This window comes from Clytia hemisphaerica, unplaced genomic scaffold (genome assembly GCF_902728285.1).
Source record: "Clytia hemisphaerica strain Z4C2 unplaced genomic scaffold, Clytia hemisphaerica genome assembly, whole genome shotgun sequence".
NCBI classification, from domain to species: Eukaryota; Metazoa; Cnidaria; class Hydrozoa; order Leptothecata; family Clytiidae; genus Clytia; species Clytia hemisphaerica.
The window spans coordinates 1,966,268-1,992,993 of NW_027103414.1; the positions used below are offsets into that span (position 1 = coordinate 1,966,268).

At 34.2% G+C, this 26,726-nt stretch overlaps 1 protein-coding gene across 1 annotated transcript; it reads left to right on the forward strand.

Moving 5' to 3' along the window:
- The first annotated feature begins 10,869 nt into the window (after positions 1-10,869).
- Positions 10,870-25,599, forward strand: LOC136797580 (sodium/hydrogen exchanger 3-like). The gene is made up of 24 exons (XM_067054166.1): positions 10,870-11,076; positions 11,600-11,645; positions 12,120-12,161; positions 12,689-12,757; positions 13,136-13,217; positions 13,343-13,370; positions 13,904-14,004; positions 14,690-14,765; positions 15,066-15,133; positions 15,427-15,538; positions 16,200-16,281; positions 16,871-16,966; positions 17,259-17,380; positions 18,265-18,341; positions 18,963-19,121; positions 19,704-19,793; positions 20,225-20,290; positions 20,807-20,916; positions 21,033-21,077; positions 21,480-21,548; positions 22,129-22,187; positions 22,442-22,527; positions 22,982-23,064; positions 23,553-25,599. Exons 1-24 carry the CDS (start codon positions 10,875-10,877, stop codon positions 23,734-23,736), a joined length of 2,154 nt encoding a protein of 717 aa, XP_066910267.1. The 5' UTR covers positions 10,870-10,874; the 3' UTR covers positions 23,737-25,599.
- The last annotated feature ends 1,127 nt before the right edge of the window (positions 25,600-26,726 follow it).

Here is a 26,726-nt window from a genome sequence, read left to right on the forward strand (position 1 = left end):
TCCGCGCGGGTAAGTGACTGGTTTCTGTATCAGTCAATAGTTTTTCAATGGTCTGTTGATGAATTCAAGTTTCTGGAAGAAACCATCAGAAGTAACTGTAAAGGTATAGATACACGGAATGAAAATCATAGCAGACCATAGACTACAAAGTTTCACAGGAGACGTTCTATCTCATCCATAATCCGAAGAGCTCGCTTCTCATTGTTGCGGCACTGCTGGAAAACTGATATCCTAAATTCTTAGGTTTATGGATCTGTTAATTTTTTGAAATGTCAAACTTGTTCCAATGTAGCCTTTTCAAAAAAAACAAATTCACTCAACCTGACAGTAGCAGAGCTTCTTGAGTTCGGCAGACGTCTTCGAATCGGTAAACGTCCTACGTTCCACGCTCAGTTTTTCACTGGGCTAGAAGGTTTGAAGGTTTGTTTGTATGAAGCCCTAGCCCTAAGATTAAACGTACGACGCCTCGTTTAACAAACGTTTGTTGTTTGTCTAGAGCATCGACCTGAGCTGGCCACCTCCTAGATGCTCCAGCAGGCTGTCCAGTCAGTCAGTCAGTCAGTCATCAGTCCAGTTTATTGTTCCTATCTATCATCAAAACACATTTTATTTGATAATGTTGGAATTGAATTTATGGAAGCTGAAAAATGGTAAGGGTGCAATTTCTCCTGAGAGCTGTCAAAATTTTTAAAATCTTTCAAGCTGATTGGACAGTTGTGGAGATTTTTTCAAAGCGAAGCAGCGTAGAGAATGGATGCGTTTTCTTGGAACAGTGTTGTCCAATGGGCAAAATTATTTTAAAGGGAACCGAAAAGTGCATCTGGGAGCTGGAAATTTTTTTTCAGTAAATATTTTCAAATTTATATATCATTTCTCATACCATAGTCAGTGCGTCTCAAACCGCGATATTTCGAGAGCACGGAAGCGCGTCAAAACACCAGCTTTTTTAGAGTTTTGTCTCGTTTACCCAAACGCTGCAATCCTGCGTAGGCTTTGGGCTCAAGACTAGAACCCCCAATACGAGACATTGGCCTGACCGAAAAAAAATCATCATCATCAATTTTGTTAATTGTCAGAGTCGTTTACTCACTGGAAATACGCAACTTTCTGAAGTTTCGTTTTTTTTCGGTTGTGCTTCATTTTAAAAATAACGAAGATGAAAAGTTACCATCAATCCCGCGAGTAAAAGAAAGTACTCCGACTAGTCTACGAAAAGTGCGCTCGCGCGGCGAATAGAATATCTCGCAAATTAATATATGCATAAAACTGACGAAATCCTTTCTTTTTTATGCTTAGGTCCTGACTCGACAATGGAGAACCAAATTTGGCAATGTATAATTATTACGAGCGGCCGAGAAAGTTTGTGTGACGCAAAAATTGCGCGATAAACGAAGCCCTAGAAGAACGCCCACTGAAAATTGAAACCAGGAATTTATTGAATATTTCACTAATGAAGTATCAAACTTTTTGTTTTTTGTAATTATTATAAATTCATAATTCTTAAATACTATTTTTTGAATGTCAAAGGACAATTAAAGTGAATTTAAGCTGATTGGGTGGATATTGGGCGGACGGGCGTTTTGCACGTGCCGAGATTGGAAATTAAATGAGAGTAAAAGACGGGGGCGTCTTAGTATGTATTATTAATTCATTATTCTTTTATTTTTATCTTTCGCGAATGAAAAATGAATTTTTGATTTTTGAATTAAGGAAATATATAGTATAATATATATTGTATTTGATTGTCAATGCCAAAAGATACTTACGAATAATCTGCTGTGTTGCTTCGCTATTTACCCCCGGATTGTTTTAGTAGGCACTTCGGTCACGTAAATAAAAACACGTGTATATGTTGAAGCCGACTGTGGACTGACTGCAATTGCAATTACATAAATTATTGTGAAAGGGAACGCTTGAGACGAATGTTTGGGAAATCAAAAAGACAACTTTTGTGAGAATGTTTAGTTTTGTTTATATGGCTGTTTGCGACGCACTGATAGTATCTTAAACTCATTATTGGCAGTTGTTTTAGAGCTACAGCACTTCCAAAACTTGATTTTGCCATTTTTCAGGCTAAAAAGCCTTGAAATTAAAGCTTTTAAGCCTAAAAAACAGCCACAGCCATATCACAAAAAAATACAATGAATGCTGCAGTTTTAGTTATTCAAAATCCAACATAGGCCAACAATTGATCAAGAAAACTCATTTGCAGCATGTTTGGCCTTCCTTGGATTGAACGGTTGAGGATTTTACTTTCCAAAAATCTTGGTTACGGAATGACGGAAAAATTAAAAATGCTGTAAAGTTTTAAGGAAACATTTTTAGAGTAAAATATTTGGCAAGTTTCTACCTCTTACTGAGTACTTTCAAACCATGCAGGCATAAATTAATTGCCATTGGGGGAAGACTGGTTTTTAATTGAGAAATCATTTTTGGTTACGGAATGGCGGAAAATTATCTTACTTACTGAAATAAAAATTATGAAATTTTCACTTAACCATATCACCTCAAACATTTTTTAAGCTGATACAGTAACTTTGTATCAAAATCTAGGCATTTGATCCATCTTGAAAACCTTTATTAACCCTATATAGGGTTCTAAAGTTGAATAAGATTTTTACAGCCGATTCCTTTTCAAATCATGTGTACCGCATTCATGATAAATTTAAAAAATTGGTTGAGTGTTACAAAAAATCTTTTTGATTTTCTCAAAGTGTTATCGTTGCTATGGCTAAAAATCATGACTTTGATAGTATAATCATCAGTCAGTGTCAATTTATTTTTAACCACTTTAACTATGCAAATTTTTGGGTGACACTCCGTTTCATGGAAAAAATCAGCAGTTTTTGAGCTTTAAAATGCCATAACTTTAGTTTCACTTGTGCTAAAGACTTGTATGAGCTCTCATTTTTCAGCATTTTTTATTGTGCATCATCTGAAATTAAAATCATTCAATGACAATCTCCACTTTATGCACAATATCCTTTTGAAATCAAGGTGGTCTCTGGTTCCCTTTAAAATAATTTTGCCCCAATGTAAGGTAAAAATGGGAAGGACCACGCGATTATTATTATTTTCTTAAGAACGGTCCGAACATGGCCCGCACAGACCCAAACATGTTCGGACCATGTTCAGACCACCAGCTTCTTCGGAAAGTTTCTACGATCCTATGTGTAATTTCAGCAGGACCTGATGTTTTATACCAGACTCCCGTGCTTGATAGGATCGATCATCGGAATGGCTTGATGACGGATCGATATGTGATCGATGGATTACTTAACAATCCGGATAGGAGATCGATGGAAGATTCAGCCATTAAAAAGTCTTGAGTATCGATCCTTCGTTGATCCATTATCGAGCTAGTATTTCAATCGAGTATATCGATTTGTCATCGACTATTAATCGATTCGTCATCGATTGTTAATTGAGTATGCATCAATTATACCAGACGTCCGTGCTCGATAGGATCGATCATCGGAACGGCTCAATGACGGATCGATATGTGATCGATGGATTACTTAACGTTCCGGATGGGAGATCGATAGAGGATCGATATTCAAGATTTTTTTAAGATTATGATTAGTTATCGATTATTTATTGATCTATCATCGATCTTTTATTGATCTAGATTTACGATCGATAACAAATCGATTAACGATTGATAACAAATCGATTAACGATCGATGACGAATCGATTAACGATCAATGACGAAACGATTAACGATCGCTGATGAATCGATTAACGATCGATGACGAATCGATTAACGATCGATGACGAATCGATTAACGATCGATGACGAATCGATTAACAATCGCTGACGAATCGATATACTCAATTGAACGATATACTCAATTGAAATACTAGCTCAATAATGGATCAACGAAGGATCGATACTCAAGACTTTTTAATGGCTGAATCTTCCATAGACGTCCTGTTGAATAATTATGTAGTCCAGCCATAAAAACAATGATAGAGCCATGCATAATTACTGTATCATGCATGTTGTAATAATTATGCATGGTTTTATCATTGTTTTTCTGCTGGACTACATAATTATTCAACAGGGTGGTCTCTTTGAAAAAAGGTCTATCGATCTCCCATCCGGATCGTTAAGTAATCCATCGATCACATATCGATAGATCGATAAATAATCGATAACTAATCATAAGCTTAAAAAAATCTTGAGTATCAATCCTCTATCGATGTCCAATCTGGATCGTTAAGTAATCCATTGATCACATATCGATCCGTCATCGAGCCGTTCGGATGATCGATCCTATCGAGCACAGGAGTCTGGTTTATATATTTTAATCCATTGTTTAGCAATTGATGTTGAAAATCTTCATTGATATCATTAATTTAATCATTTATTTTTAATTAGCTAATACCGTGGTGAAGTCCAGTCAGGACCTCCTTTCACCTTATCGATAGGGACCTTAAGCAACTAGGATGGCGGTTGTAGTGAGAACTGTAGCATCCAACAATAACAAATCCCTTATGGGATCAACATTTGAATCAGAAAAAGATTTCATTCTTTTCGTATACTTATCTCATGAGAATACTTAGATTTAATTGGGTAATTACTGGATGTTTCAAAATTACAAGGCGACTTAAAAAACATGTTTCAACGTTCTCTCTAAGACGAAGGCGGTAATAAAAGAGTACAATAATAATTAATCATTTAAATCACTCGGGAGATAAAAGATTATTTTTCACCTAAGTTTGCTTTTGTTAACAAAGTCCATTCACGTGCTATTAAACCATTGTAAAATCGAATAAAATTTACCATTAGATTTTAATATTTTCTCCACATACTCCCTCAAGTCGCCGTCCTAGTTGCTTAAGGTCCCTAACATTTAGGCAAACAGCAGTGTGCGCTAAAAATTATTTTGGTTTTGGTTTCGCTTTCGATTTCAAGCAAAGGTCTTAGCAACATGGCGCGTGTACATAGCAACAGGTCTGGTTAGAAAAATCTAAACATAGAATCCAAAAAAATACCGATCATCATCACTAAGATATATACCCCCTTTCTATGTTTAGTTTGTTCTATATACCTTGGATTATAACTGAATATATCTTCAAATAACCTTTGTCAGCCATCAGCCCAAGCGGTAATCTTTGCTTGCTTCAATTCTTAGATAATGAATAAGAGGGGTGCGCTTAGCTATGTCGTGCTCGCGGGCGATAAATTTATGTTTACTTATCTTGTATATTTTATTAGTGGTATTTTTATCCAATGAAAAGGATGTTGACAAAATATGCACGGCATTGATTATGCCAGGCGGTGTCAATCGAACTGTTCGATTATTGAACTAATCAAACTTAATCGAACCCTATAGAACGATAGCTGTTCGATTACCAAACCTAATCGAACACCTATCAAACCGGGAAAACTTTCGTAAAGTTCGATGACTGTTAGATTATACGATTATAGTTCGACCGCAGTTCGATGAATACAATTGAGGTTCGATCAGTTCGATTAAGATCAATGTTCGATTAAATCGATTTATACCTTGCCGCCAAATTTTTTATTTATATTCCGAGGGCGTATTGGCGGCTGCCCACGGGCCATTCTTGCGGGCCATCCTGTATCTATCCCATCAGATGGACAAGCTGGAGCTTTTACAAGCTCTTTGGTTGTTAATTTGAAGAAGAAAAAAATTATTATTATTTATTTATTACTTTCTTTAAAGAAAGTGTCACCTCTATTATTTCAAATGATCAATAATGAGTGAAGCATATTATGGTGCCTGTGTTTTGATTATAAACAACCTCGTAATTTTCTGAAAGGTAAAGAAAAGTAGAATCAATCCGACACAATCATCGAACCACATCCAACTTTCATCGCACCACATCAAACTTAAATCGAACTCATCGAACATCAATCGAACTTCATCAAACAAAGAACACTCATCGAACTAAATCGAACTTATCAAGAAATTTTCGTAAAGTTTGATAGCTGTTCAATCAGGTTCGGTAATCAAACAGCTATCGTTCGATTTTGTATGATAAAGTTCGATGGTTCGATAACGAAAATCGGTTCGATAGGGTTCGGTTGACACCGCCTGGATTATGACATCATTCATTAAATATGTCAATGTCGATTCAAATATTTCGCAATGGCAGTACGCCCAATCGCGTCCACGGGAAAGTTCCAATTTTTAATTATCGGGAAATCAGGGAAACCGGTTTACCATTTGGATAAAAAACATACGGAATGAAACCCGACAGAATGTTTTCAACCAGATTTATTCAGATAAAGCTATAAGAGGTTCATTACTTGTGGATTTTAAAACCTACATAAGCAACGACGAAAGTTGTTGGGAAGGAAAGAGTAAAATTAAGACAGAAGGTTTGGTTGTGTTGATCAGGTATGTTTTTATTCTATCCGAACTAATGTTATAAAAGACCAAGGAGGCCCTTGGCAAAGTTGGGTAACTTCCATCAGTGGAGGCAAACATGCATAGCCCTCAATGAAGAATGACCTGTCTGGTCATTAAAATACAAACTTAAAAATCAAAACAAAAATGTGAGCGGAGCTGCGAAGTTCATTTGTTTTGAAATTTGACAAAGATTCTTGTAAATGTTCAACTTGACCCAGGTAAAAGATGGTTGAAGCAGTTTTTGCGAAAACATTTTTTTGCCTTAATAATTGAATCTTTATCCATAAGGCAAAAATAAAAAAAATGTAGTGTTTCCAGAATGCGAGTGAAGGAAAAAAAATGTCAAAAAATTCAAAGTGTAGTATTTTTTTGTGAAAATTTAATCTATTGTAAAACATTTTGCGCAGTTTTCAACCTCCTAGGTAAAAAATCCAGCATTCCCAAGGGGGTCTTTGATTCGCACTTAAAGCGAAAAATGAGTAAAAATTGCATTTTTTGCCCATTTTAAGACTATCAAAGCCCAATAAAGGGTCAAAATGGTTTCTAAATGGTAATGGTGTCAACACAAAAAGAAAAAATAACCCCAGCGAGATCGCTCAATGTTTCAATTTCAAGCTAAAAAGGCTGATTTTCTCCAATTCTGGGTAGCAAAATGCATGAAAGCAGCATTTTTGAGGACCTACAACTTTTACAGTATGTGGCCCCCAAAACGGCGATCAAATTTGAAATTTCTCTCAAATCTAGAGGAAAAGAGATTTTACAAAAATTTTTGCTGCATGAAAACCTTTAACATCTCTACTTTATTTCCTGGAAGTTCTTTTTCAAAATTTTCAATTTCAACAATATTTTTCAATCGCTTAAAGATAGGTAGCTTTTTTCTAATGGCCCCCAAAACGGAGGTTTGAAATTTTAGCGATTTCTTGAGATATCTTTAAGATATGAATACAAAATTTTGACCATAGTTTTGAAATATGATTTAGAGGGTTTTGGGCATAAATTTATTTGATAAAATTTTTACAGTATACCCTTGGTTGTCAAAATGCAGGTTTGGGGCCCCCAAAACGGAGGTGGAGTTAAAATCAAATTATTAAGCCCATTGGTAATAGGGGGAAAAACTATGAACATATTTGTGTTTTCCCTTAAATTTACGACCCGATGGATGTAAAATTTATGATTTTTATGAAATATTTCAAGATTTTCGATATTACAAAGTCCAAACTGAAAATTTAGAAATTTTCAAAATGACAATTTGATTTAACAACGTCTTAATCAAGTTTTTGAAAACAAATCTCTTTTGAAAATAGTTCTATTAATGTATGGAATAAGCTGTGAAAATTTTAGAAAAAAAGCTTAACTGAAACTGAAAATATTAGACTTTAAAGATATTTTTGTCCTATATTTTGCAAAAAAATTACTGAATTTGCCGTTTTTGCTGATTCAGCGAAAATTTTTATATATAATGTTAATTTTTTGTTATGAACTATTAACTCAAGGTGATAGGAATAGAATTCCAAGATTTTTTGCTTTATCTCATATTTAGAATTTTCGGTTTTGTCAATGCTGATTCTAGGGCTCCAAAATACTGGTTGACCTTCAAGATGCTATATCTTTTACCCAGAAAGTCACAGATGTATCTGCATTTTCTGAACGGCATTAGGTGTAGAAAGTATCCTATACCCCGTTTTCATAACTTATATTCAATATCCAAGGAGCTAGAGTGAGTTATATGCAATTTTTATCTAATTTTGGTGTTAAATTATTTCCTTTAGACGCAAATATGTTATTTTGAATCTGTCTCAAACCAGCAAAAACATGCTCAGTTTTAAGTATAACCATCATTCTTTCAAAATAAACAAAAATCGTTTAATTCTGATAAATCTACAAGTCAGAATCTTCATTTTAATAAAACCTCTGTTTTGGGGGCCGTCTCCGTTTTGGGGGCCATATACTGTAAACTTTTTAAGGTACACCCTTGAAATCATTTTTGAGATTTTAGCCCAAGAATACCAAGTTTTAGCTTGAAATATTGGCATTTAGCATGAAAACTCAATTTCTAGGGCGCCATTATGGATTTATAGGAAATTTTTGAAAACTCAAGATTGGTTTTTCCTGGAGCCTTCTCTGAAGTGTTTCATTGCTGAAAATTTCAAGTGTGAACCTTAAAAGTTTGAAAGTTGTGGGTTCTCAAAAATGCTGCTTTCGTGCATTTTGCTACCCAGAATCAGAGAAAATCAGCCTTTTTAGCTTGAAATTGCAGGTATTGAATTAGCGTATCGCATTTCGCAATTTGCAATGCATTTTTGGATTACTTAGAAGCTAAAAATTTTATCCATTTTAGGATGCAAAATCATGATTATCAAAAAATTGCGATGCACTTTCTATCCCTTATTTCGATGCCTGAATTGAAACATTGAGCGATCTCGCTGGGGTTATTTTGTCTTTTTGTGTTGAATATTATAGTCAGGTAGAATTAGGTCATAAACCACCAAAACGGGAACAAAAATGGTGTAGAGATGAAATTTTGCACAGAGGTCCAGGAACATGTCAGGAATCACCAAAAAAAGCCCCACCCCCAGGAAGATGGGAACACCCTCAAATCCATAATGGCGGGCATGGCACTTTTTTCTACAATTAATCAAGGGGGACCCTTGAACTGATTTTTGATGGTTTTCAAATGTAAAAAATAACTATACAGGGAGATTCCTCTCGATGAGTAAATAAAGAAAATGGGGTCACTTTTGAAATTTGAACCACATGGTCCAGAGATATGACCTCTAAAGTCCAAAAAATGACGATTTTGATGACGTCAGCATTTTTACTGAGATTGATAAATTGGAACGTCGATGATTTAATCATGTAGCCCTGATCATGGGCTTTCAGAAAAATATATGGTTCAGTATGTTTAAACCAACTGTTGGTGAGATATAACGATTTTAAAATCGAACAAAAGTCCTGACTCAGCAAAAATAAGGGTTTTAAACGATTTTAAAATCATCATATCTCGCCAACCTGCGCCACGGCTGATCTAAACATATTAAAGCATATATTTTTCTGAAAGCCCGTGATCAGGGCTAAATCATGAGCATGTCGATGTTCCAATTCATCGCTCTTAGTAAAAATGCTAACGTCATCAAAATCGTCAGTTTTTGGACTTTAGAGGTCATATCTTGGGATCACATGGTCCAAATTTCAAAAGTGACCCCATTTTTTTTATCTACTCAACAAGAGGAATCGTTCTGAATAGTTATTTTTGACATTTGAAAACCATTAAAAATCAGTGTTCGTTCGTTCGTTCGTCGTTCCGTCTATTACCAACTTTTCTCAAGATTGAATCATAGGAATCTTTTGATTTTTGGTACAAAGGTGCAAAATGGTGGTGGCCAAAATGTGACGTAGCCCGATTTTTGAAAAAAAAAATTTTTGGGCAAATTTGTCCAAAAAACAGCTAAAAAATGGGTTTTTGGACTTAGTGAAAAATTGGATCATTAATTTTTCTGATTTGCATTGCATGAAAGTAGGGTACCATCATACGTAAAAGATTTTGCAAAAAAATTTTGCTGGCTCAAAAAACACATGTTTACCTATAAGAATCACTATTAATAAGCATACATCAATGTTCTTAGCCATATTATTATTATTTTTATTAGTTTTTTTAAAAATGAAAATGTCACCTTAGAGTGCAATGGTTTGAGTTTTCTAGAAACACTTATTTTTTTCTTGGCTGAATAACGAATCTTTATCCATAAGAATCACTATTTAATTAAAAGGATATAGATCAATGTTCTTAGCCAAATTATTATTTTTATTGTTTTTTCTAAAAGAAGAAAATGTCACGGTAGAGCGCGATGGTTTGAGTTTTCTGGAAACCTTATTTATTAAGCTGTGCATTTTTCTGATAGTGGATTGTTTTTATAAAGAAAAGCGTTTAACAGCTTTTTTATTTCTTTTTCAAAAATCTTTTTCAATAGTGTTGATAGTTTTTCTCAGTAAATATGCTTTCATTTTCTTTATTTTTTTGTATTATAAATCCTTTAAATACCTGGTTGTAGATTTCAAAATATTAAAAATGAGGATGACTCTTCGATATGAATGAAAAAGGCAAGTGTCTAGTTACATGCAACACTGTCATTGTTTACATGTACTTGACAAGTTGAATGATTTTTTGTTAATCCATCAGCAATCAAATTGTTTGTTTTTCTCAACAGAATAGTGGTTAGAATAGATTACTATCATACTATTAATGAAATAATGGTTAAATAAAAGTGTTATCTTATCTCTACCTGCGTTTTTTAATATGACTTTTTGCAAAAATGATACAGTGCAGTTTCCATTTCAACATTAATTTTATTTATATTGCTTTGGAGGAGTAGAAGTTTATTCTAAAAAAAAGAGAGTAGCGAGGAATTTCAATATATTTTGCATAAACTTTGGCATAAGGCTATATAGAAAAGCTGTATTTTGTACGATAAAACTTTGGTTTTTACAGAAAAATGAAAAATGTGTGTACCACTTTGTACATTGCTGTGATTTTGATATGTATTACAAAAGTATCTGCCAAAAATGGGACAGATTCATCCCATGAAGATGGACATAGCGGGGGAATTCACATTTTCAAATTCGACTTTGGAAGGAATGTGGCAACTCCATTTGTTGTTTGTTGCTGGGTATTATTGGCAAGCTTGGCTAAAATAGGTTAGTGTTTTTTTTTGCATTTTTTCTTCTTTTTTTTGGACTTAGTTAAAATATCCCACTCTTAGTTTCGTAGAAACATCAATAAGAGGAAACTAAAAGTGGGTTATCTTAAAAACTTTCTGCTGACTTCTGTAAAAATTGGCATACATCAAAATCGTCTAAACTAAAGAGCTCAAATAGTATTTTTCTTTAATAAGAGTGTTGCAAACAGTTTTTCCATAAATATAAAAGATTTTATTACGCATAATAAAGATATAATCACACTTGTTTTTATAAGAATCAGTAATTAATTTCAACTGTCCTTTTTTATTTCTTTGGGCCTCATATTGTTCTTATCGAAAAAGGATGTATTATTACCAGTAATTTCTGCTAGAGTTAATATTTTTCTGGTACCCTTTTTTGAAATTTCAGATAAGTAGTCTTAGGTTTAGTTTTCACTCTATTTATTTCATTTAAGAGACTATAGAAGGTGGTAAGTATGTTTACTGTGATTCGTCAATTCGTTATTTCTGTTTTTTTTTAGTGTTCCATCACTATGAGAAGCTCTCTTCTACCATCCCAGAATCATGGTAAAGTGTTTGGAAACTTTGTGTGGTCTGTACTGTAATCAGTTTGAATTAAAATTCTTGTTCTGCGAGAACTATTCGACCTGTGAAATTTCAATTAAGTTCCTAAAAGATACATTTGACTGACTCTATCAGCCAAACTTGCGGGCTGGCTGTATAGTTCTTGTACCTTTTGAAAAAAGATGGTAATCTAAGCTTCCTGGCTCCCAAGCTATTAGTTTAGAAGCACATTACATACTCACTTCGGTTCGCAAACCAAACTCTGAAAATGCCATCAAACCATTGATATAAATTAGTCTGGTCGAACTTATCTTAAAATTGAATTCAGAAATGATCGTCTAAAATATACTGTACATCAATAAAAAATATGTAAAATTGATTTCATTTGAATTTAAAATTTTGAATTTTATCAAAAGGACGCATATTAACTATGAGTATAGTGGGGTGCCTTAATAATTGTTTTTACTCTTTGTTTAGTTTATTGATTTTACTTGGAATACCGATTGGGCTGATTTTACAGTAAGACGTCAAAAATGCTTTAAAATTGTTTTTATTAGTTTTAATGACATTTCCAGCAAATTAATATTTCCCCATTTTGAGAAATGCACTTTCATACTTCCCTTACTTGTTTTCTTTACTGTTTTTCCTTCAGCTTGTAAATTAACTTAGTGTTATGTGGGATGTATTTCAAAATAGAATAGATACCTATTTTCAGAAAGAATTTACCTTTTTAACAATAAATTATTTTAAAATGAAACATCAATAAGAAGAAAAGTTCCTTTTTTATTAATTTAAACCCTTGCTACAATAGTATGCTTATGACACATTGCACAATCTTATTTTTAAATTTAAAGAAAAACAACAATGTTTTTAAAATTGAGCAAAAGCTTTTCGATTAAAAATCATCTTCAGTGCTACAAATGATGTTAGCACTGAAGATGATTTTTAATCGAAAAGCTTTTGCTCAATTTTAAAAACATTGTTGTTTTTCTTTAAATTTACTTTTGGAATGGCAAAATTTCAAAGAATCTTATTTTTATTTTCAGAGAAACAGAGTTGGCGAAGGGGGATTTGTTCTTAACATCAAATTTATTTTTTTACTTTCTTCTTCCTCCGTAAGTTCACTTTGATGCTAAGTCTTCCAATAATCAATTTTTTTTCTCACTAGGGGCCCTTCAAAAATAAACTTTATGTCTGTTATAAATTACCATTTAGAGAAATAATGTGGGCAGGAATACACACACTTTGTTCTCTGATAAAAACTTTATCAAAAACAATGAGGAAATTGATCCATTTAAATCCGTACCGTCCTAATCCATACCCTCTTATTGTACTTGTCCTTGTGCCAAAGTCGTTTTATGATTTTCAAGGTTTTCTACTTCACCAGCAAAGAGTCAACTTTAAAAAATGATTAAGTAATATCTCATTTCGAGGTACCTTATTTCCTAGCTATAAATATTAATTTCAAAAGATATAAATTTTATTATTTCTAGAATTATTCTTGATGCCGGCTATTTCATGCCATCACAAGTCTTTTATTTAAACATTGGTACCATTTTGTTGTATGCTGTATTTGTAAGTTAGAAATTATTTTTAGGGCTTATTTTTCTTATCATTGCAAAATGGTTTCAATTTGAAAAGAAACATAACTTATTTTTTTATTTTTTTATTTCAATTAATCAAATTTTGATCTTTTGTAGGGTACTATCTTCAATGCATTTGCAGTTGGTGAGCATACTTCTGATTTTTGAAATACTTCTTTTGTTAAAAATTGAAAAAACTGTTGTGGCTGTCCCGACCTGCCAGCTAGTTTGGTTTGGGTGGGAGAATATTTTACAGTATTTTAAAGAAATAATCGTATTGTATTATGGATAAAATGATTTTCTTTGCCATCACACTCTCAATGTTTTCAATTGATTTCTATAACTGGCTGGTCAGTAATCATAATGATCAAAACGAATGGCTTCTTAAGGCAAGGGATACGAGAATTTTTTTCGCGTTGGTGCAATGCAACATGCTCCATTCCACCAACCTGAAATACTTTCTCGTGTCTCCACCCTATTTTTCTTTCACTTTTGTCCCAGGAAACAAAAAAAAAACCATGGGACACGCTCTTTTTTCTTATGTTGGTGGGGTGGAGCATGTGCACCAACGTGAAAAAGTGTCCCCAAGACCTTACTTTTTGATTGCTATCTGTGATGACTTCTTTTTCTTAATTAATATACTCTCAAATTCTCAAACCATGAATTTTTTGTGTCTAGGTACTTCATTGTATGCTGTGGGAAGAACATGTGATTTCCCCATTTCATTGCTACAAGCACTTTTGTTTGGATCTCTTATATCTGCTGTCGACCCAGTAGCGGTATGTGTAACTCATTTTGAACCGTTATTTCTTATTCATATCCTAAAATAGAAAATGAAAATGCAACTTAAATTTTTGACTGCAACTTTACTTCACTTTTTGTAAGTTTTAAGAGTAACTTTAAAAATCGAAATTAAAGGCTCTCTTTGTTTAGACTCCAATTAAGGCTAGACTGGTGTGTTTTCCAGGCTACTGCAAAATGTTAAAATTTTTGCAGTTTAGCCAGCAAAAGAAAAACTGTGATTACACAAATAAAAAAAACACAGTTGAATTAAAAAAACATTCGAATGTCTAAAGATATTCGAATGTTTTAAAATGTAACGTCGAAATGTTTGAATGTAAAAAAAAAACATTCGAAAATTGAACATGAAAAAGCTTGCTTAAAAATGATAAGTTGCAAGGAAAAATTGAAAGCCCAAGCCTTTGCAATAAAATCGGTTCAAACTAATTTTGTTGCAGACATTTGTAATTTTCTTCTGCAATTATTTTTATTGCTTTGCAGAAAGGATAGCCGAGAAACTTAATGTGTTATACTTTTGAAATTTCTTCCACGCCTGCAATGCAATATTAATTGAATTATCTTACTCCAGGGCGTCGTCAAACAATCACAGTTTTTCTCTGAGTGATCCAGTGGGCACATAATATCATTTGTATGCAACCTCTTTTATTCTTTTAAATTTTCTAGGTTTTAGCAGTTTTTGAAGAAGTTCATGTGCATGAAGTTTTGTATATGCTAGTGTTTGGGGAATCTGTACTCAACGGTGAGATTTTATACTTTGGTTGATTTTAATTTTATCAATCAAGTGTACTGTGTGTTCTGATTTGTTTTATTAATTCTAATGGATTTGAAAAAAGGTCATTCTTCTTATTTGGGAAATTTAGTTAGGATTTATTGCCAACCACATTCCATGTCACAATAAGAAATATTAGATTTCACAATTTTGAGATTTTGCTTTAAAAAAAGATTTCCTTTTGCTAAGAATGGTACATCCCTGTCAACGCTCTCAGTTTTACCTCTCCTGACTGAAACAATGTTTTAACTTACATTATTTGTATTTCAGATGCTGCATCAGTTGTCCTTTATCGAACATTTGAAAGTCTTGTTGGAGGTACTGTGGATGCTGAGCAGGTATCTAGAAAAGAATATTAAAGAAAACAGTTAGTTTACAAAAATTGAACATAATTTAATCATTTTTACACTCTGATGGCTTTCGAATAACCCGCACTTCAGACCCGCAAAATCGAGGACGGTAAAAGTGCTGATTTACCGTCGTCCTCAGCTGGTCAGGATTTATTCAAATTAGAACCTTATCGTCTCCGTCACAGAAAAACACACATACATAAACTCGGTACTATTTTTTAACGTGTCGCTTCATTTGACCAATAGATGCTATGTTTTCTAATTTCAATTTTTGACCAAAGGTTGGTTTGGGTATCGCATCTTTCTTTGTAGTCTCTCTTGGAGGGACAATGATCGGAGTCATATTTGCTCTCCTTACAAGTTTCATCACTAAGTTTACAGAACATGTTAGAGGTATTTTACCCTTTATTTTATTATATTAAAACTAGGATTTCTTTCTCATGAGTCTGTTTTTCTTATAAGATTCAACCACGGTTATCAACAGTTTTCATTTTTGTGTCAATGTTGTCATGAACTTCGTACCGTAAAATTTGAATGGTAATACCCCTTCTCACAGACCCACTGGGGCCCCACTAGAAAAACCAGCCAAATATCGTTCCCAGTGGAATATTTTACTCTTATTTTTGTCCCTGCAAAACATAATCACATTAGCTAATCCTCACTATAAAATATTCTTTTTCGTCCCCAGCCTTAAAAGATATGGAAATATCCCGTCGAGTTTTGGCCCGTTATTTTACCCCGCTGGCTGAAACAGTTCTACCGGATCTGAGAAGGAGATGTGTGATAGAGAGTAATCGACTCTTTCTTTAACACCCTTAAACACGTCTTTCGTCAAATTTCATCCTTTGTCTCTTTTATGATAGTGAGAAAATTTCAAACCTTCAGACTCGATACTCTAGCTTCGTGCATTGGATCACAATTTTACGTGAATTTTATCATGCAAGGGTTTTTTATTGCCTAATACGAAAACGTTTTCACACTAATTTGACCTGAAGCAAGGTTTCACTTTTGTAATACATCGCGTCTCAAAATAGAATTCCTTTTCTCGTTTTAGTTATTGAGCCTGTTTTTGTATTTCTGATGTCATACATGGCATATTTATGTGCTGAGATATTTCATTTCTCTGGAATCATGAGGTATGTTCTATTGTGTTAGTTTCTCAATAAGACGAGCCGTTTATCTTCACTCACTCTTCGCTCTTCTTCGAAGTTTAAATGGGCTGTACCATTAACAAACCTACTCAAGTAAAAAAATAATCATTGAAAATGTGGGGAAACCCCCTAGAAAATGGCGAAGTTGGAAAAATTCGTTTCATACCTTAAAGTGAGGGTAGACGAACTAAAATTAGTCTTTTTAATACCCCCTGGAAATTTTAGAATAACTTTTTACCTCCTTGGAAAAATGAAAAAACACCCCCTGGAAATTTTTCTCGGATTACCCTCTCGAAATGTTCGTCCACCCCACAGTATGGATATAAAATGGAATGTCCCAATGTATATTATTTCAAAGGAAATAAGTTTTGGAAGAACTCTTAGAGTCTTTATAATCTGGTATGTGACGAATCAAATGCTAAATTTTTTGATTTTATACGGAGGTATACGAATTAAGAAAAGCCAAAAGCAACGCTTTGGTACATATTTAGTATAGTAACATCACTGTGACATAATTTTGAAGCTCTATAAATGAATCTTTTAGCTTTCACTTTGTTTCTCTCTCTTTTTTCAGTATATTATTCTGTGGTATTGTCATGAAACCTTACGTCGAGTCGAACATGTCAAGAAAATCTCACACCACAATCAAATATTTCCTTAAACTCCTCAGGTTCGATCTATTTTAAATTATAAATCCCAAGATGCAATTTGGTTAAAACCCATAGTGTGCATCTCCACTTTGTCTGAGGGGGGGGGATGAAGCTGATTTTGGTTCAGTTTCTTTAGGGTGGGACTTGTGGGACGGTTAGCGACATGAAAGTCCTAAAATGACGATTTTTTTAATGAGATGAACGATAATAATTTGAGAACTCAAAAGTTGAATTTTCATTTATTTTAAGCTCTGAAAATTTTCTGACGGTTATTATTTCTATAATTTTTCTTTTTTTTTTCAATTATAATAGTTCATCGTGTGATTCGATCATCTTCATGTTCCTTGGCGCATCGCTGGTTCAATATAGACACATGCTCAACCCGAGTTTTCTTTGTTTCACCCTTCTCTTTATCACTGTGTACAGAGCAATTGGTAAATTTATTACCTTAAAGGAAGAAATTTTGGCAGGAATTTAATTTGGCGGATGGCCAAAAAAGTTTTTTCAGAGGGAATTTAATTTGGCGGATAGCTGGATAAATTAAATTTGACGTGAATTTAATTTGGCGGTTGCAGGATATTTTTTGGCCAAAAACGTTATTAAATAAGCAAAAAAAACCTGTTTTAAGGCTTGAAATAGCATGAATTTGGGGAATGCGTGAATTAAATTAAATTTGGCGGGAATTTAATTTGGTGGATGGAGGAAAAAATAAATATTGGCGGGAACTTAATTTGGCGGATTTTGGCTAAATCCCCCAAATCCGCCAAATTTTCTTTCCGCCAAAATTTCTTCCTTCAAGGTATTTAAAAATACGTGTTCTTTTCTCAAGCAGCCCAGCTGGCACACAACGTTGTTTCAACGTTTATCTAACGTTCACAACGTCCATTTAACGTTAGATTAACGCTGAAACAACGTTGTGTGCCAGCTGAGAGGCTACAGCACACTTCCAAGTACACTCTCTTATGTTCTCCACTACAAGACATTTGATTTGCTTTACCTATAAAAGTCGGGATAAAAGTATAGCTTTTATGATTATGAATATAATGAATCAATTGTTTTCCTCATCAAAATTTTTCCCACTTTATCGGCTGATTAATTTTGGTGGTGTGCTTTGTGCAGTGCTCACATCTTTTCCGTTTCAGGGAGAGAATCAGTGTAATCTCACATGTTGTGTCCACCATGATGAACATTGCAATTTGAACTTTCCGTGAATGCCAAGTACTTTAGATAAGAACCTTTTACCGACATGCGTATTACAGTATTTAGTTATAAGATTAGTATTCTTTACTTATAAATTTAATCGATATCACTTTTCCAGGTGTTACAATGTTGACGTTTGTGGCTAATAAATGTGGACGACTGACCAAAGTTAAAAAAGTCGAGCAGTTTATCATGGTAAGACTCCTTCCTGCTAATAATATTATACCTCTAGTTTAGACGGTCAGCTTACTGTATAACCTACTATCCACCCTCATCTTGGGGAAAGTCGCCATAAAGGTAGCCAACACTACCCTACCATGTGATTTTTTTTATCGTTTTGTTGGTCTGTAATGTTTTACTATGATCGATAACAAATTTATGTACTGTGTCAGTACGTCAATGTAATGGCTACAGACTTTCGAGTTCATTCGAACTCGGTTAAGCTTTTTATTTGCAGCGCAGTGTACTGGAAGCTGTTTCTGTTTGATCATATGAAAAAGATCATTTCCTATTTTTCAACTTCGTTCAATCATAAATCAAATTTTGATTGTGATTCATTTAGTAAAATTTAGCGCTGATGATGGTTATGCATGAAAAGCTTTTTGTTGAATTGATAAATTTGGTCAACTTTTCTTCATTAAACCTATAGAATTTTTTCTATTTATACTTTTGACACAGTTTCTACCCCCTACATTTAGTGGGGGGGGGGCTGTTGAATTTTAATGAAACCCAGACGAAGGGTATGTGTGCTGAAAGTTTGAACAGCTAGTCAACTCTCTAGTAACTATGTTGAATCATCTATAATTATATTCATAGAGTTATGGTGGTCTGCGAGGTGCAGTCGCTTTTTGTTTAGCCATGTTGATCAGAGAAGATGATACGCCTAGTATTGATGGCAAACCAAGTAGTTCAGATTTCAAACAGACCATCGTTACCACAACAATCAGTGTTGTTCTCTTCACTTGTTTCATACAGGTTTGTGTTTTATTATGTGTATATTCACTATGTAATCACATCACTATTGATAATAGTTCCCAATCCTTTCAAAGGGAACAAGTGAGTGGAGGTTTCATACACTGGCTTCTCGATTTGATTTGGACCCTGAATTTTTTTAATTTTACAGCATTTTGAATAGAGCAAGAGGTTTTTTACTTTGACCTAAGTTTCGTAACTTTGCCGGGATCTGAGCAAGCTCTCTGCAGGCTCGGATACAGAGGGAGGCTATAACCAATGGAGGAGAGTGCACTTTATTATTGTATTACCTTATATGGAAACTAATTATTCTCCATGAATAAGATAGCCTACCTCCTGTATCCGACCCTGCTCTGACAACAAAAATGATGAGCATGTTTTTTTTTACTATGGAGAATAGACCAGTATTTTCTTCTCTAAGTGCCGCTCTCTGATAAGCACCACACCTAAAATAACATATATAAACTCGCAGCGCTTATTTGAGTAAATACAGTACCTCTCCTATTCGGACGAATTTATCGATCTTTAAAAAAGAGGTCAAGTTTCGCAGATGTGATTTTTAGGATTTGTTATTCTCTTTTATAGGGTACAACAATCAAGAAACTTGTCGACATTCTGGGTGTAAAGAAATCTTTCAAGCGAGATAAAAGTATGGCTGAAACTGTCAACGATCGTGTAAGTTTATTTGAATGTTTCCTTCTGTTTGGACAAAAATGGTTGCTAGCCTTTCAATGGAAGATATTATAACCTGTAAATTTTTGATTTTTTCCACTTTGAGGCAAATGACCTGTTCCCAAGGTTCGGTCTAAATTGAATCCAAACGAAGTTTTCTTTTAGATTTTTTAATACCCTTTTTAAGCACACTTCATTATTGAAAAAGCATAGAACTTAAATTGAACATTTTAGGCTTTTTGAAAAAGACAGTCTACAGAAGTCATAGTAAGGCTTCATGAGAGAGGAAGTGCAGAGAAAGGATAGAGTGTTGATCAATTTATGAAATGTACTATCGCGATAATTGATTTCTGAGGTCACTGAGGTTGTGAGCACCGGGTAGTACACAAAATTGAATTTAACTAAAGTCTTTAAATTTTACTTCCTTGTTACAGATGCTTGGGTACATGGTTGCCGGTATCGAAGAAATCATTGGTGTTCATGGACACGGGTTTTGGAGGGTAAGGAAACTTGCCATTATTGTATACTTTTTAACGGTACATTCTATTTGATTGAGATGTTACATTCTCTTCTTGGTGGCCTTATTCATGATATGCACCATTGCACCATGTCTTCCACGGACCCAGCAGCTGATTGGTAGAAAGTGACGTATTGGCTGATTTTACTTCACTTGCAACCAATCAGCTGTTGGTTCCGTGATGTAATGTCAGAAGACATTGCAATGGTGCATATGATGAATTCATGTTTATTTTCATACAATTTAAAGAAGCCCTATACCTGTGCTTTATGTCTCAAATACTTTTACTCTTTTTTCTGACTTGCAAGACGTGAATTGAAAAGCCCGGCGAATCTTTAATAATATGAATTGAATCCTATCCGAGAAGTGACCGAATTGGTTTCTTCGATAAATTTAATGTACCTTCTGAATTAATATGTAGAATATTCAGAATTCCTTGAATGACAGCTTGTGCGATGGGATATTCGATCTTTATGCGTGCTTTTATTTCCTTTAATAGAATTTACTGGAGCTGTTCAATAAGAAGTATTTACGTCGATGGCTGGAGAGAGATCCTGATAATCCACTCGATGACAGTTTGTTAGCGCACCAACGACGCATCGCTTTCAAGTATGGAATTCCCTGTTTTATTTGAAAGGACGACTGACAAATGGACTGACGTTTATAGACTATCTGTGTTTTAATGTGTTTTGATCATAATTTTTTTTCTTTTTTCCCATTTTTAGGTGTGCTCTTGAATACGCTCATAATCCGTCCATGGTTTTCGCAAGGTTAGTTCAATCTCAGTTTTGGTGACATTATTTTGAGGTCTTTTTCAAGATTGGCAAAAATTTAACATATTGTTTTTTTTGTGCTAGAAATTTCGCAAAACCATCCACTTTGGAATTTTATTTCCGAATTTTTGGGAAACTCCTAAGGTCTTATAAGGCCCGGTGAACGGTGAATTTCGACGGTCCAAAGCACAAAAAAATTACATTCACCGGTTCTAAAAATTACGTTCTTATCAATATACTAGACTTGCTAAGAATTCGCCGGCCTAGAATTTAGAATTAATTTGTCATACGCCAGTCTATCAAAAACAAAGCAAAACGCTTGTGCTGAATACATAATATTGTATTAAGAGCGACAACTTTATTGGAGTTAAATAACTCTACTCTACTCTTTCTCAACAGACAAAACGACGGGGAAACATTAAATAATATCAAAAAGAACGCATCGGTGGCAATGCAACTTGCACTCAGGTAACTTTATGTCTCCCTTATGAAGCGGCCTTGAGATAAAGGTAGAGTAGTCGGTGTGCAGACAGTGGGTTCGACCCCAGACGGGACTGAAGACTCCAAGAATGGGGATGAGCTGGAGTTTTTACAACATACTTTACTAATTGGTCATTTAAAGTGATTGAGATGACGCGTTCTTTAGAAAAAGTAATAAGATTCTTTTATTACATCTTAACGACCAACCAAATCAAATAAGAGCTTGTAAAAACTCCAGTTTGTCCCAAGAATGGCTTCTGCTTGACAATCAGCAATTAAAGGGACTCTTCGGTGTTTTCAGTGCATGATTCTTTCCTATGTCACTGCATTAATCAACTTTTTTATGATTGAGAACTGAGATTTAAGTTTTCCAAAGACAATAACAATGGAAAGAAGTACTTGAATTCTCAAGTCAATTGAATGACGACAAAACATCCATTTTTGTCAACGTCTTTCTTGAAAGGAAATTGCCACACATTTTGTGCATTTCCTACTGTTAATAAAGTAGAATGTAACATATGCTCCGAATTGCATTCCAGTAATCCTTGACTGTGTATTTAACATTTAGAGCGCAAGAAAAAGTGTCAACATCTGAGTGTGGTGTTCTGGATATGAATGCTTTATCAGGTACCTTTTTATCGTTATTTCTATTTTTTAGTCTTTCCCTTCCAGCGTCTTCTTAGTTTACCTGAGAGACCTAACAGCCCCTCCCCCAACATCTCAAAATTAGGTGGTGCTATAAGGTTAAAATGTTAACAATTAATATCGACAAATGAAGATAATTTGCAAGATTTTAGGTACTTCACAGAACAGTATAATGTCAATTTAGCTCAATAATGAATTGGGTTGATTGACTTGATGTTTTTGAATCTTCCTTCTAGATCGTACTATTGACGAGGAGAGTTTTTGTTCTGACGCCTTCAACCCGAGAAGTATTTCATCCTTAATTCCGAAAGCTCGAAAACAGGTAATACAATTTCTACCAGTTTTTTCATCGACAGTTAAGATAAGAAACATTATTCCAACACGAGTAAGGGATTTTCTCGTAACTAGGATCAAATTCTTGATGTTCATGACGTAGTCTTTAATACGGGAACACCCGAAAAACAACGGGCGTTTGCCACCAGCTTTAAATTCACACAATGAAACTAGTGTTTTTCGAGTGTTTCCATATAAAGATTACGCTATCAATACCAAGAATTGTAATTGGACCCTCTCGTTCCACGGACTTGGAAAAATTAATTACAATTTTCTTTTTGTTACTAGCGATTAATAATCAATTGTTCACCAAAACTGTAGCTTTTCAAAAAAAGGAAATTGAATAATTAGGTCATGAAAAACCAAATAACTTTATATGGGGATTATATTTTCTTTTCCCGGACACATTGTTTATTTTTGCCTTTCATCTTGATTACACACAGAGCAAGAAAACGTATTCGAAACGAAAGTATACGTTGAATTCACTGGACGAAGAAGAAGCTTTTGAAGATCGATTCCGAAAAATGTGAGTTACTTACAACGAATTACATTTTTTTTTGCCAATAGACGATATCGGCTTTCGATAAATGCAATGCATTCTGGTTTCTAGGGACTCTCAAAGGAATTATAATAGATCAATTATAATAGATTATAATTCCTTTGAGAGTCCCTAGAAACCAGAATGCATTGCATTTATCGAAAGCCGATATCGTCTATTAAGTGATACTGCTCATCATCGCCATATGCTTGCCATGCTTGACCAGAAAACTGATTATACTACAATGCAACTTATTTTGCTTCGCAAACTGGCCATCAGCGTTCACTTTTCTTCCATCGTCAAGAATGTTTTTCTTCTAAAGAAATAACACAATGTGCCAAAGTGGAATTTATGTTCAATTGTCAAATAAAGAATTTCAAGCCCTTTGATATCCGAGATGTTTCAATATCGAGTTCCATTTTGAACAAGATCTTGTTTCGGCATCTTATTATTTTCTTCTCTTCCGTTTTCTTTAGACACAAGGACACGGTACAACACCCTTCTGTCCATCGATCAAGCCACAAGCACCATCACCACCGGAAATCACGGCGTCACAGCAAAGGACACCGCAGTAAAGGACGTAGCAAAAGCCAGACATGGAAACGTTACCAGAACTTACGGAAGCCGAAGAAACTGTACTGGATACAAACTCAACACTAACGCACGCTGGAAATGCTAAAGTCACAACATCTACAAGCGGCAATCACCTTGACATACCGGACGGAGGTCCACCGAGTGTGCCTGACGTCGATACCGCCGCAGCGGAACACAGCGACGCCGAAAGCACCGAAGGAATTGTATTTCACGTCCAACAACCCAACGAAAAGAACCCTCTTCTAGAGGAAGAGGATCCGTACTTCCCGACTTTACCGAGCTACAGTGACTCTGGTCCGTATCTCTCGAAATATGGAAATCAACCCATCGTAGATTACCGGGAACCGAAACAATTTACGGAAAGAGATAAAGAAGACTTACAGGCGGCCAAAAGATGGCGGTCTTTTTCAATCGAAAGCGCAGGCGCGGCAGAAGACCCTTTACTATCGGACATGCAAAAACCTGACGACTGCGTAGTAGAAATTCGAAGTCCGTGGGCAGATTCACCACAAAGTCCTCCCCGTTCTTATTTAAGTGAGCTTGGTTCGGGAGCACCGAGAAAATCAGAGCGTGGTTTTAATGATGAAACTAAATTTTAAGATGGTGAGAGTCTGCTTCGGGGTTAGACATATATAGGCACTTAGAATCTGGAAGATAATTTTGTACTGGTTTCTATCTATGGTCAATTGTTGGCACCATGTTACTAAGTTTTGATATTGTGAGGTAATCCTTTAGCAAAGGAGGCTTTTTGGTATCGTCTTTGTTGCTGTTGCACTTGTAGTATTGTGGGAATTTCTTTAGTTATTTAAAAACAAAAGTAATATGATAGATAACATTTAAATTATATTTTTATATATGAGCTAGCCCTATCCAGTAATAAACTAACGCCCGTCAATAATGTGAATTTTGTACAATTACTTCAAAAAGGCCCTTCATAATTTTCTCAAGCGCAGAAATATTTTTGACAATATTGTCTTGCATTTTGTGACTCAATTGTGATAGAAAAAAACTGTCCTGTGGGCGAAAGACTGTGTATGGTACGAAAGGTCCTCGCTGGCCTTTAGTAACAAACTAACTTTATTCCTAATCTAGGTTTGATTGGTTAGGTACATTGCATTTTAATTAAATTATATATAATCAAGCATTTTGTTAATTTTAATCATTAAAAAATTAAAAACACATTTTTATATTGTTTTAAATCTTCTTTTTTTTCAAGTATTTATTTATTGTTTTATAACTATTTTAAAATGTTCTTTTCTTATCTAAAACTTGATCATTTGTTGATCCGCCGCGAAATATCACCTTTCGCGATTGTAAAAATCTTGAATAAGGTCCTTTTTTGAGTGCAACGGCTGCCTCGTTTTGATACCAATACTAAAGTAAGTAAATCCATTGAGTCTTTAACTGATACTTTTATGATTAGTGTAAACTTTTTATGAACTCCCCTTAGAATCAATTACCATGGCAATACAGTTGACGCTCTCTAATTCGACGTTGAGCTATTCGATACGCTCGACATTATTCGATAATATTGAAATTCAGTCAAAAAGAAACTCTCATAAACGACGCTCTACTATTCGAACTCCCTTATTCGATTAAAACCATATTTTCCTCGAAAATTGAATTAGAGAGCGTCAACTGTATTTTGAAAACGAGGTAATCGTTGGTCGTAACGTTATGTATGTATGGTAATTTAAAGTTTATGATTATTTTTAATAAGTTTATATTAATAATGTTATACATACGGCCTTCCTTCTAGATATATTTTTTTAATCAAATTGGAATGGAAATTTTTTTTGGGTTGTTAAAATAAAATCACTTAATTAATTATCTGGTAATAAAATAGTATTAATAATAATTAGTGTAGCAAAAACTAAATTGAAGATTGTAAAAAATGTTGAATTAGAACACTTTATAATTAAACTGAAACCTTCTTTTTGTTTCTTTGTTTTTAGAAATTTCTAACTTTTCACTGTTAAATTCTTTTGCATGGACCAAAATATTGTCGTCTTACCGTTTTCGATTGGTTTGATCATAGAGGTATAAAGAAAGACAGGAGATGAATTTGTCGGTAATTGGTCGTTAAAGTCTTTTGATTTCTTTTATGTAATAAATCAAAAGAAATTCTAGGCTCGCCCGATGAAATACGACTTTTTAGTAGAACTCAAGTTTGCTCTGAACATTCTTACTACCAGCATCGAAGATTTCTAGCCTTCTAATATACGAGAATAAAATAAAATTTAGCTCCACGAAATAAGTTTGCGTTCAATTTTGTCATCCATTAAATTTTGTTTTGAAAAGATATTTTCTCCAGCCAGAAAATAAAAAGTTCTGTATAAGCACACACAATTTCAGACCCAATTTGTAGACAAAAAGTCGATGGAGAATTTTGGAGGAAAGTATTAAGCAATAGAGTTCACCTTGAAGAAAATGTTGATCGAAAAATCTTGTCATTTGATGAAGGATTGCAAAGTTTACAGGCCTTATTTTAATCCAAATATTTTCTTACACCTATGCCAGAAACAATGAATCTCTTCTCATCTTATTTCCAACACTTAAGTTAGCCAATAAGATTTCACCTATCAACAAAAGAGCTCATTAAAAATGCACGATATATGAGATTATGAGCATGCATACCTCGTAATTTTTTTAATCGTAGGGCGAGCATGGTTACAATAGCATACTTCTCCTGTTTCTTTATACCTCCATGGTTTGATGACGCAATCGTGTGTCCGAGATTTAGACTTTTTTTATAAGAACCAGTAAAATTTTGCTGAGGCTCGGCTCTTCTTATTTTTTTGACACTTTGAGCCTCAAATTAGTCTTATCCTGTTCTTATTTTAAATAAAGGTGTAATTGAGGTAGGTTATATCAATTTTTATTCCTTTGACCCCTAAATTGCTTGAAATTTGAGTCTCAGCATTGTTCTTAAATTGTTCTTATTTTTTGGCGATTTTGAAACTCATTGTTCTAATAGAATTGTTCTTACAAAAAGAAGTCATATCCCCTAGTTTGTGCGAAAAAAAATATATCATAATTTACAAACTTACCTCATC